Source organism: Salvelinus alpinus, chromosome 8 (genome assembly GCF_045679555.1).
Source record: "Salvelinus alpinus chromosome 8, SLU_Salpinus.1, whole genome shotgun sequence".
In the NCBI taxonomy this organism is placed as follows: Eukaryota; Metazoa; Chordata; class Actinopteri; order Salmoniformes; family Salmonidae; genus Salvelinus; species Salvelinus alpinus.
In genome coordinates this window covers 53327650-53341011 of record NC_092093.1, presented here as the reverse complement: position 1 = coordinate 53341011, position 13362 = coordinate 53327650, and the positions used below count along the sequence as shown (strand labels likewise).

Below are 13362 nucleotides of genomic sequence, written 5' to 3'. Positions count from 1 at the left end.
CCACCCTGTTTCCATCTGTTCACCTGTAATATCCACCACTCTCTGTTTCCATCTGTTCACCTGTAATATCCACCACCCTGTTTCCATCTGTTCACCTGTAATATCCACCACCCTGTTTCCATCTGTTCACCTGTAATATCCACCACTCTCTGTTTCCATCTGTTCACCTGTAATATCCACCACTCTCTGTTTCCATCTGTTCACCTGTAATATCCACCACCCTCTGTTTCCATCTGTTCACCTGTAATATCCACCACCCTCTGTTTCCATCTGTTCACCTGTAATATCCACCACTCTCTGTTTCCATCTGTTCACCTGTAATATCCACCACTCTCTGTTTCCATCAGTTCACCTGTAATATCCACCACCATCTGTTTCCATCTGTTCACCTGTAATATCCACCACTCTCTGTTTCCAGTTCAGGGGCCACAGCACAGTAGATAGTGGTCTGAGCTCCCTGGACGGATGTCTTAATGAAGGGACTGATCATCTTCATGATAGCTGCCTGAGGTGCGTTCAGGTGCCGCCACAGATCAGTCTGAACGACGCCAGGGTGGAGGGAGTATGCGGTCACAGCCGTACCTGAGAGAGGGGATAAAATGAGGACGTAAATACAACAAATGTCAGAGATTCCACTAATGGCAAGATAAACATCTACAGTATAAGCCTCAGAAGTAGTGGACAAACACAAACCTTGTAGCCTCTTGGCCAGGGAGCGGGTGAAGAGGACGTTAGCTAGCTTGATATGGCTGTACGCTTTCTTCTTGTCATAGCCCTTCTCACTGTTGATGTCGTCCAGGTTGATGGTACCCCAGAAGTGAGCCAAAGAGGATACATTGATGATCCTGGCCGGGGTCAACCTTTTGATCAGGTCAATCAATAAGTGGGTCAACAGGAAGTGACCTAAGAGACGAGATAGGGGGCTTTGGAAGCTTTTGATTGGTAGATTTGAGGTTGATTCCTGCATTTGAACTGTGATTGTGCAAATATCCTGTTCTGGTAATAGTCTTGTTCAATTCAGTGGGTTAGTTAGTATCACTTGAGGTTAGTTAGCATCACTTGAGGTTTGTTAGTGTTACTTGAGATTAATGACCTTTCACATAACTCTCTTCCACATCTCCTCTACAAAGCTTTAAAAAGTGTTGACTGAAACTAGATGGCCCTACAGTACATGGAAAGCACTGTTAGGATTAAAACTCTAGGAAAAATGTTCAACAATGGAGAACAGTATAAGTATGTACAAGTCAGGACTTGCTTGAATTAAATGTTGCGTGGTCTGGAACTTTCCTCCTCTGCCTTGGATGTGCGCCACATGCAATCATTCATGTGGTTAGTCAGTAGTGGGTAAGGCCAGATTCATCAATTCATTTAGTGTATTTCTGTCATAACAGAACCAAATTTCTAAGGGAAGCAGCTGTCCACAAGGAAGTAAACAGCTAAATAAGCACTTCCTTATGGGAATAGCTACTAGTACAGCCAATTGGCAGTTTTCACCTGTTTTCCCGTACGGACACACCATGACGCCAGCATTGTTGATGAGGATGTTAAGTTTCTTCTCTTTTTTGAGGTTAAACTATGGTGGAATAAGCAACAGTCTCTCTCTCTCTCTCTCTCTCTCTCTCACTCTCTCTCTCTCTCTCATATATATCTTCCCCCTGTGTTTCAATAAATACCTTGGTTACTTCATCTCAGTCTCCTCGTCTGAGTCTAAGCATATCTAATTGTATTTGTCACATGCGCCGAATACTACAGGTGTACACCAGACCTTACAGTGAAATGCTTACTTACAAGCCCTTAATGAACAATGCAGTTTTAAAGAAAATACCTAAAAAATACCTAAAAATACAAGTAGATATAAGAATAACAAATAATAAAAGAGCAGCAGTAAATAATAATAGCGGGGCTTTATACAGGGGGCACCTGTGTCGAGGTAATATGTACATGTAGGTAGAGTTATTAAGGTGACAATGCATAGATAATAACAGTAGCAGCAGCGTTCAAGAGGGGATGGGGGGAGAATGCAAATAGTCTGGGTAGCCATTTGATTAGCTGTTCAGGTGTCTTATGGCTTGGGGGTAGAAGCTACTTAGGAGCCTCTTGGACCCAGACTTGGCGCTCCAGTACCACTTGCCGTGCAGTAGCAGAGAGAACAGTCTATGACCAGGGTGGCTGGAGTCTTTGACAATTTGTAGGGCCTTCCTCTGACACCACCTGGTATAGAGGTCCTGGATGGCAGGAAGCTTAGCCCCGGTGATGTACTTGGCCGTACGCACTACCGTCTTCAGTGCCTTGCGGTCGGAGGCCGAGCAGTTGCCATACCAGGTAGTGATGCAACCAGTCAGGATGCTCTCAATGGTGCAGCTGTAAAACCTTTTGAGGATCTGAGGACCCATGCCAAATCTTTTCAGTCTCCTGAGGGGGAATAGGTTTTGTCGTGCCCTCGTCACGACTGTCTTGATGTGCATGGACCATGTTAGTTTGGTGATGTGGATATCAAGGAACTTGAAGCTCTCAACCTGCTCCACTACAGCCCCGTCGATGAGAATGGGGGCGTGCTCGGTCCTCCTTTTCCTGTAGTCCACAATCATCTCCTTTGTCTTGATCACATTGAGGGAGAGGTTGTTGTCCTTGCACCACACGGTCAGGTCTCTGACCTCCTCCCTATAGGCTGTCTCATCATTGTCGGTGATCAGGCGTACCACTGTTGTGTCATCAGCAAACTTAATGATGGTGTTGGAGTCATGTCTGGCAGTGCAGTCATGAGTGAACAGGGAGTACAGGAGGGTACTGAGCACGCACCCCTGAGGGGCCCCCGTGTTGAGGATCAGCGTGGCGGATGTGTTGTTACCTACCCTTACCACCTGGGGGTGGCCCGTCAGGAAGTCCAGGATCCAGTTGCAGAGGGAGATGTTTAGTGCAAGTGTCCTTAGCTTGGTGATGAGCTTTGAGGGCACTATGTTCTTGGGCACAGGGACTATGGTGGTCTCCTTGAAACATGTTGGTTTTACAGACTCAGACAAGGAGACGTTTAAAATGTCAGTGAAGACACTTGCCAGTTTGTCAGCGCATGCTCGGAGTACACGTCCTGGTAATCCGTCTGGCCCTGCGGTCTTGTGAATGTTGACCTGTTTAAAGGTCTTACTCACATCGGCTGCAGAGAGCGCCCAGAACAACTGATGCTATCATGCATGTTTCAGTGTTACTTGCCTCGAAGCAAGCATAGAAGTTATTTAGCTCGTCTGGTAGGCTTGAGTCACTGGGCCTCTCTCGGCTGTGCTTCCCTTTGAAGTCTGTAATAGTTTGCAAGCCCTGCCACATCCGACGAGCGTCGGAGCCGGTGTAGTACGACTCGATCTTCGTCCTGTATTGACGCTTTGCCTGTTTGATTGTTTGTCGGAGGGCATAGCGGGATATCTTATAAGCTTCTGTGTTAGAGTCCCGCTCCTTGAAAGCGGCAGCTCTACCCTTTAGCTCAGTGCGAATGTTGCCTGTAATCCATGGCTTCTGGTTGGGGTATGTACGTACAGTCACTGTGGGGACAACGTTCTCGATGCACTTATTGATAAAGCCAGTGACTGATGTGGTGTACTCCTCAATGCCATCGGAAGAATCCCGGAGCATATTCCAGTCTGTGCTAGCAAAACAGTCCTGTAGTTTAGCATCTGCGTCATCTGACCACTTATTTAGGGTCTTGTGGTATGGTGTGGTGGTATGTAGACAGCTACGAAAAATACAGATGAAAACTCTCTAGGTAGATAGTGTGGTCTACAGCTTATCATGAGATACTCAACCTCAGGCGAGCAAAACCTTGAGACTTCCTTAGATATCGTGCACCAGCTGTTGTTCACATATATGCATAGGCCCTCGCCCCGTGTCTTACCAGAGGCTGCTGTTCGATCCTTCCAATAGTGTATAACCCTCCAGCTGTATGTTCTTAATTTCGTTGTTCAGACATGACTCGGTGAAACATAAGATATTACAGTTTTTAATGCCCCGTTGGTAGGATATACGTGCTTTCAGTTTGTCCCATTTATTTTCCAGCGATTTAACATTAGCAGCAGGACAGAAGGCAAAGACAGATTAGCCACTCGTCGCCTGATCCTCACAAGGCACCCCAATCTTTTTCTGCGAAATCTCCACTTCCTTCTCCAGTGAATGACAGGGATCTGGGCCTGGTCAGGTATCTGTAGTATATCCCTCCCGTCCGACTCATTGAAGAAAAACTCTTTGTCTAATCTGAGGTGAGTAATGGCAGTTCTGATGTCCAGAAGCTATTTTTCGGTCATAAGAGACGTTACCAGCACATTATGTACAAAACAAGTTACGAACAACATCCTCATTCTCCACCTCGGGCCGTAGAGTCTCAGGTTTCATCTTCTTGTTTATTGCCCCAGATCAGTGAGACGTCTATGGTAGACATTGTTACTCTGTTCTACCTTTTCCACACTCTTTTCAACTTTAGCCACTCTCATTTTCACATCCTTGATTTCACCACATGCAAACTCCACAGTCTATTTTAAGCCTTCGATAACCATGGTGTTTGCGCTTACCATTTTCTCAATGGCGTCAGACCTGGAGTTGATGAGTAAGGAGAAGGTAGCCACGATGTCAGAGTCCATATTGTTTTTTTTTGGGACGATGGAGGTTTGCACGGAGTAAACCGAGGGCAACTCGTCATCTTCAACAGCCGCCGAAAGCGTGAGATTATCCATAGGGCGTAGTTATGGCAGTTGTCTATAAGCACGTTTCTCTCTTGTTCATTAGCAATAGAACGGCTAGCTTCTTCCTTTCTCTTTTTTTGTTACCAATTAAATAAATGATCCGCTTATCGTTTCAGTCACAGGAAAGTTCTTATAAAAACAATAATAGGAATGACTGGAAACTTGTTTTTTCCCCCACAACTTATCTGAAGTTTGGTGCGCTGCTCTGTAAAAAGCATCTGTTCAAGCCGCCATCTTGGCCTCCTCTCCCTAATGATTAGAAGTTTGGAGATCATTACAGCCCAAATTACGTTATTTTCATCATCGCTATGCAAACAAGGCTGATTTCCGCGACAATTTTGCTGTTTTAAACAAGTTTTGTTTAGCTAATAACATGAAAACATTCATTCAAACTACTTTCGGGTACCTTGTTAACAATACAACATGAAATCCATGTCTTAAACGTTGCTACGTTTTGGAAATGGCAAAAAAAAAAAGTGTAATCAGCCTGACACATTAAAGTTACTTACCTTACAGATCACGAAGTCAGCTAATTTACACTCCATTCATATGCAAATCCATTTGATTCATACACTGGGTTGTCCGGCTGTCATGTGTTTATTTTAACCTGCCCTTCCCTTATCTACACTGAAATAATATTATTTCAATAGTCATTTTTTACTGTCTCTCATAGCTCATTGGTACACCCTTGTTGTTGAATATACATGTATATGTATCTATTGTAGGTCCTAAGGTACAACAATGACTAATGTGGAACAAATAAATACCATCAAAGGACACCTTACAACCAGGGTTGAGGAGTAACGGATTACAAAAAACGGTAACGGTAAGCCGTTACGTTACCAGCTAAAATATTGTAGTCAGATTACCGATACTTTTGAAAAACTAGATGATTACTTCGACGATTGCTTTTAAATTCTTATTTACAATGAAGGTCTACCCCTAACTCGGACGACGCTGGGCCAATTGTGCGCCGCCCTATGGGATTCCCAATCACGGCCAGTTGTGATACAGCCTGGAATCGACCCAGGGTCTGTAGTGATGCCTCTAGAACTGAGATGCAGTGCCTTAGACCGCTGTGCCACTTGGAAGCCCAACTATAGTATACTACAGTACTTACTGTAGAATTCTATAGAAACTGTAGTATACTATACTACACACTGTAGTATCCCTCGATCATGTGTAGTACTTACTATAGAATGTTATAGTATACTGTATAATGCTATAGTAACCACTAAAGTATTATAAAAAATAACACTGTAGTAAATACTGCAGTAATGTCCACAAAAACACTACAGTCAGCAAAAACACTACATTTATTAACTATAGTAAAAATCTACATGCCAAGTATAGACCATATATTGTGTATACAGTATGTTGTGTTCCCTACAGGTTATAGAAAAGAGAAGAAGCTCTGACCTATCCGTTCAGACCACAGTCCTATCTACCTACAGGTTACGGAAAATGTGCCCTTTTTGTATTTCTCCAGTAGGTTTCCTGAAGGAGAAAGACTCTATCTCAAAGATAATAAAACAAAAAACTCAATAGTAAATACTACAGTAATGTCTGCAAAAACACTACAGTAAATTCTACAGTATACTACAATCCGCAAAAACACTATATTAATCACCATAGTATATACTACTGTTTTCTTTTACTACAGTATTTATAATAATACATAATAATAATTTATTTCATTTATAAAGCACTTTTCATTATACAGAATAATCTCAAAGTGCATTTTTTTGTTGTTGTTGACACAACTAGTCAGAGCAACTGACACAAAGAACACAGCTGACACTACAAAAGACAAGGACGCCAAGGAGCAAAGCTACAGTGCATTCGGGACCCCTTGACCTTATTCTGCAATGGAATGCAGGTGCTTCTACACCTGGTTTTAGGCTGGGTTTCTGTACAGCACTTTGAGACATCAGCTGATGTACAAAGGGCTATATAAATACATTTGATTTGATTAAATCGTTTTTTCCCCCTCGTCAATCTACACACACAAATGACAAACCAAAAACAAAAATGTAAATATCACATTTACATAAGAATTCAGACCCTTTACTCAGTACTTTGTTGAAGCACCTTGAGCTTTCTTGGGTATCACGCTACAAGCACACCTGTATTTGGGGAGTTTCTCCCATTCATCACTGCAGATCTTCTCAAGCTCTGTAAGGTTGGATGGCTTGGCCTACTATATTTATTTCTCAACTTTCCTAATATTAAAGCACATTGCTTATATTTACAACAGAAGTAACAGGAGAAAATACACCATGGGAAAAAGTAACATCCATTCGCTATTTAAGTGCATAGATTACATTTTTTCCCGCTGCCTCTGTTTCGAGACAGGTGCATGATAATGGTCCATTCTAAATTAAAACAAATGTCACATATATAATATTTAGTATATGTAAAGTGTAAGAAATTGTATTAGATACTAGTAACTTGTTTTAACCACTTCTCAACATAAGCTATTCTTGGCACAACATGCACCCATTCCCACTACTTTGTCAGACCCACACACACATCCCCTCCCCCATGAATAGGGCCTGTGAAAACAAACGCACATGCAGGATGCCTTTGGATGTGACTAGTACAAAGAACTGTGTGAAAAGCCAATGGAATGTCGACATCAGGCCGAACAGGACTACCCACGACCCAGATCGACCAATCGGAAGGCCAGACGACAAGATCAACCTACTTTGCTTGTTGCCTATATAATCTGTATGTACTGCTTAGAGGGGCTCTCTTCTCCGACGATTTCATAAGAATCTGACAGAAAGTGGCCGTGCACGTTTTTGCCTGATATCTTTACACTTTAATAAAACGGCCTTATTATAAAATTATCCACCTCGTCCTATGTCTCCACTTGGTCTCCTGTCTCCAGTAAACGTTTTATCAACAAAAGACAAGATTAAATCAAGAATAGTCTGATGGGTGACAATATTAGCCTATCAATTGTGAATCATTTATTATCACTTGTGAATGATGCCCAGCATAAGAAACAATGTATTTTTTCCCCTAGACTTTTTCGAATCACAGTCGCACACCTCATGTAGCCCAGCCCATAGGCGTATATGTTTTAATAAGGTTTGTATCACAGCTAAAGTGGCCAAATAACTTCTTAAAATTAAGCACATTAATCTGCTTTACAAGGGTTGTAGAGCCTAACTACATACATAAGCAGCGTGTGAGTTTCAAGTTTGGGGAAGATCATTTTCACCATAAAAATGCACCTTCATAATAAAAGCATTACATGCATAGTTGCATTTGCGGTCACTTTTGATAATGGTGTTTTCCGCTAATGGAACATTTGTGTTTATAGCCTACTGCCATGTGCACATTGCTACGCTTATAATGTGAAGAAGCCTAATAGTTGATCAACATTTAAAGCTAAAAGTCTGTTGCATCAGCCACATTTTTTTTATTCTAGTGGTTGTATTCATTTGGGATCTATCGCATCCCACAACTGTCCCAGACTATGTTTGGAATATTTATTTCTCGCACAGAATAGAATAGGTCGACTTTTGTACCATGGGGGATAGTAGACTGACATAGGCTAGTGCTTTTACTGTTCGTTAGGCCTACTCATCATGTTGGCTGACGAAAAGTAAATGTGGACAGTTCTTATATCTTCAATATGCACCTCGGAATAAGGACAAGAGCAGTTGCGTCCACAATGTGTCTGTCTTCACTTGTAGCCTGTGAGAAAGACCCGATCACGTGATGGAGCGTGCAGCACTCGGGCAGAAGAGCACAAAGACAACTGGACGTGAAGGGCATGGATTGTTTTTAGGATGCATTACGGCCACACAAAGGGGATGCTGCCACCGCCGTGAAATTCTAGGCATTATCAAGTGCTTGTCAAATTGTGAATGAGTGACTGATGTACAGACAGTGTGTACAGCCTGCACAAAAAAAACAAATCAGAGCTTTGCTTTGTTTGCCTTTCAAGCGACTTTTTTTCAAATCATCATTAGAGTCACATCATGCAGCCTTATAATGTATTACAAATCAAAACATATAGCCCAACGTTTGTAGAACAACTTAACTTACATGAATAACTCTAAATTAAGAATATAGGAGTATGTATTTCTTTGTTAATCGCTCGCCACGGAATAGCCGCGTGTGCGCACTCCCTCAAATCGCTTGGAGAAAATATAGTTTCTATTTTATTATTTATTATTCAGCTTTGTTCTATTGTATTCTATAAAATAATGACTTGAAATTCTAAGCAAAATCTTGTCTGCTAAAGGAGTGTAGCCCACAGCCATTTGGCAAAGCCAGATCAGGACCTAACATAAAGACAAATCAGAGTATGCAGTTATTTGATGACAATCACAGCTGACGAAATTTCGTGATCGACACAGCAATAATGAGGAGCATGTTTTATTTAATCCATTTTAGCATAAGGCTGTAAGGTAACAACATTTGGACTTCTTTGAAGTCCTATACCATTTCTTGTTAACAACATCTTGACCTACAGTAAAGCCTACAAGGCCTTACAATAGGATAGCTAGTGACCCTACAATAGGATAGCTAGTGACCCTACAATAGGATAGCTAGGGACCCTACAATAGGCTAACTAGTGACCCTACAATAGGCTAACTAGTGACCCTACAATAGGATAGCTAGTGACCCTACAATAGGATAGCTAGGGACCCTACAATAGGCTAACTAGTGACCCTACAATAGGCTAACTAGTGACCCTACAATAGGCTAACTAGTGACCCTACAATAGGCTAACTAGTGACCCTACAATAGGCTAACTAGTGACCCTACAATAGGCTAACTAGTGACCCTACAATAGGCTTGCTAGTGACCCTACAATCGTCTAACTAGTGACCCTACAATCGTCTAACTAGTGACCCTACAATAGGCTTGCTAGTGACCCTACAATAGGCTAACTAGTGACCCTACAATAGGCTAACTAGTGACCCTACAATAGGCTAACTAGTGACCCTACAATAGGCTTGCTAGTGACCCTACAATCGTCTAACTAGCGACCCTACAATAGGCTAACTAGTGACCCTACAATAGGATAGCTAGTGACCCTACAATAGGCTAACTAGTGACCCTACAATAGGCTAACTAGTGACCCTACAATAGGCTAACTAGTGACCCTACAATAGGCTTGCTAGTGACCCTACAATCGTCTAACTAGCGACCCTACAATAAGATAGCTAGCCACTTTACATTACACTAGCAATTCTACAATAGGCTAGCTAGTGACTCTACAATAGGCTAGCTAGTGACCCTACAATAGGCTAACTAGTGACCCTACAATAGGCTAACTAGTGACCCTACAATAGGATAGCTAGTGACCCTACAATAGGATAGCTAGGGACCCTACAATAGGATAGCTAGGGACCCTACAATAGGATAGCTAGGGACCCTACAATAGGATAGCTAGGGACCCTACAATAGGATAGCTAGGGACCCTACAATAGGATAGCTAGGGACCCTACAATAGGCTAGCAAGTGACCCTACAATAGGCTAACTAGCAACCCTACAACAGGCTAACTAGTGACCCTACAATAGGCTAACTAGTGACCCTACAATAGGCTTGCTAGTGACCCTACAATCGGCTAACTAGTGACCCTACAATAAGATAGCTAGCCACTTTACATTAAGCTAGCAACTCTACATTAGGCTAGCTAGTGACCTTACAATAGGTCAACTAGTGACCCTACAATAGCTATAGACTAGTTAGCAACCCTATGTCAAAGAGAAAGCTGTGCTTTTGCAAGAGATGAAAACTTGGAAATGATAAATGTGTCACCTGATGCTGACGCACTGTCACAGGATACCAAGTGCATTTAAGTGAAGGGGGACATGTTTAACATTGTATCCAGAATGACTGCTATGTTACTAGTCATACCTGGCACAGACCATTCGGTAACACAGTTGTTGACTAAAACCGTCCTTGGGTGAAAAGTCTAATAAAATGATTTGCTAACAGGTCCACAATAATTTGTCAAGAATTTTGTGATCGACACAGCAATAATGAGGAACATGTTTTATTTAATCCATTTTAGAATAAGGCTGTAAGGTAACAACATTTGGAAAGATAGAAGGGGCTTGAATCCTTTCCGTGAATACTATAGTATTCATACCGTAATATACTATACTATTTTTACATTTGGTGCATCTGCATATTCTACAAAACCTAAAAAAAGAGAGAGGGAAGTGAAAGACCAAAATAGGAAGTATGACGTAATAAGTGGAGGAGCTGTGTCAGGGTAATAAGTAGGAATCCCCCTGACACTCTACTTGTGGTACCATGTGACTTCTTTGAAGTCCTATACCGTTTCTTGTTAACAACATCTTGACCTACAGTCAAGTGTAACAGTATAACTTTTAACCGTCCCCTCGCCCCGACACGGGCGCGAACCAGGGAGCCTCTGCACACATCAACAACAGTCACCCACGAAGCGTCGTTACCCATCGCTCCACAAAAGCCACGGCCCTTGCAGAGCAAGGGGCAACACTACTTCTAGGTTCCAGAGCAAGTGACGTAACTGATTGAAACGCTACTAGCGCGTACCCGCTAACTAGCTAGCCATTTCACATCCGTTACACAAGCCTACAAGACCCTACAATAGGCTAGCTAGTGACCCTACAATAGGCTAGCTAGTGACCCTACAATAGGCTAGCTAGTGACCCTACAATAGGCTAACTAGTGACCCTACAATAAGATAGCTAGCCACTTTACATTAAGCTAGCAACTCTACATTAGGCTAGCTAGTGACCTTACAATAGGTCAACTAGTGACCCTACAATAGCTATAGACTAGTTAGCAACCCTATGTCAAAGAGAAAGCTGTGCTTTTGCAAGAGATGAAAACTTGGAAATGATAAATGTGTCACCTGATGCTGACGCACTGTCACAGGATACCAAGTGCATTTAAGTGAAGGGGGACATGTTTAACATTGTATCCAGAATGACTGCTATGTTACTAGTCATACCTGGCACAGACCATTCGGTAACACAGTTGTTGACTAAAACCGTCCTTGGGTGAAAAGTCTAATAAAATGATTTGCTAACAGGTCCACAATAATTTGTCAAGAATTTTGTGATCGACACAGCAATAATGAGGAACATGTTTTATTTAATCCATTTTAGAATAAGGCTGTAAGGTAACAACATTTGGAAAGATAGAAGGGGCTTGAATCCTTTCCGTGAATACTATAGTATTCATACCGTAATATACTATACTATTTTTACATTTGGTGCATCTGCATATTCTACAAAACCTAAAAAAAGAGAGAGGGAAGTGAAAGACCAAAATAGGAAGTATGACGTAATAAGTGGAGGAGCTGTGTCAGGGTAATAAGTAGGAATCCCCCTGACACTCTACTTGTGGTACCATGTGACTTCTTTGAAGTCCTATACCGTTTCTTGTTAACAACATCTTGACCTACAGTCAAGTGTAACAGTATAACTTTAAACCGTCCCCTCGCCCCGACACGGGCGCGAACCAGGGAGCCTCTGCACACATCAACAACAGTCACCCACGAAGCGTCGTTACCCATCGCTCCACAAAAGCCACGGCCCTTGCAGAGCAAGGGGCAACACTACTTCTAGGTTCCAGAGCAAGTGACGTAACTGATTGAAACGCTACTAGCGCGTACCCGCTAACTAGCTAGCCATTTCACATCCGTTACACAAGCCTACAAGACCCTACAATAGGCTAGCTAGTGACCCTACAATAGGCTAGCTAGTGACCCTACAATAGGCTAGCTAGTGACCCTACAATAGGCTAGCTAGTGACCCTACAATAGGCTAGCTAGTGACCCTACAATAGGCTAACTAGTGACCCTACAATCGGCTAACTAGTGACCCTACAATAAGATAGCTAGCCACTTTACATTAAGCTAGCAACTCTACATTAGGCTAGCTAGTGACCTTACAATAGGTCAACTAGTGACCCTACAATAGCTATAGACTAGTTAGCAACCCTATGTCAAAGAGAAAGCTGTATTTTTGCAAGAGATGAAAACTTGGAAATGATAAATGTGTCACCTGATGCTGACGCACTGTCGTAGGATACCAAGTGCATTTAAGTGAAGGGGGACATGTTTAACATTGTATCCAGAATGACTGCAAGTATGCAGAATGTTACTAGCCATGCCTGGCACAGACCATTCGGTAACACAGTTGTTGACTAAAATCGTCCTTGGGGGAAAAGTCTAATAAAATGATTTGCTAACAGGTCCACAATAATTTATCAAAGTTTTTTTGACTCAGGAAGAGTCACAGTCCTTTGCCAAATATTGTACAGCAAAAGTCACTGCAACAAAATTAAAACATTCTGGCAACACCTCCAAAAAACTATGATCAAATTTGCTCTTTCTTTTAGAAACTTATCGTGGTCTAATTCCAACCGTTCCAAATTATACAGCATATTATTTTGTCACCATCAATGGTGAATGATGGCCGTTTTCCAGACAGACCTAGAATACCTCGTTGACGATGTGTACAGTTGAAGGATGGGTCTGATTTACAGCGGAAAATATGCATGTGTATGGCGTACGTAAAGTTAGTAAATCTCAATATTTTTATACGTACACATTCATATAAAAAAAAAATGGCGTATCTAGATATTTTGTGATATTTACTTTATACATGAGT

The 13362-nt window shown here is 42.0% G+C and overlaps 1 protein-coding gene across 1 annotated transcript; it reads right to left on the bottom strand.

The window, feature by feature from the left end:
• Positions 1-384: 384 nt before the first annotated feature.
• On the bottom strand, positions 385-1036 carry LOC139582383 (retinol dehydrogenase 12-like). The gene is made up of 2 exons (XM_071412348.1): positions 694-1036; positions 385-582 (listed from the first exon to the last, which is right to left on the bottom strand). Exons 1-2 carry the CDS (start codon positions 965-967, stop codon positions 386-388), a joined length of 471 nt encoding a protein of 156 aa, XP_071268449.1. The 5' UTR covers positions 968-1036; the 3' UTR covers position 385.
• Between the last annotated feature and the right edge of the window lie 12326 nt (positions 1037-13362).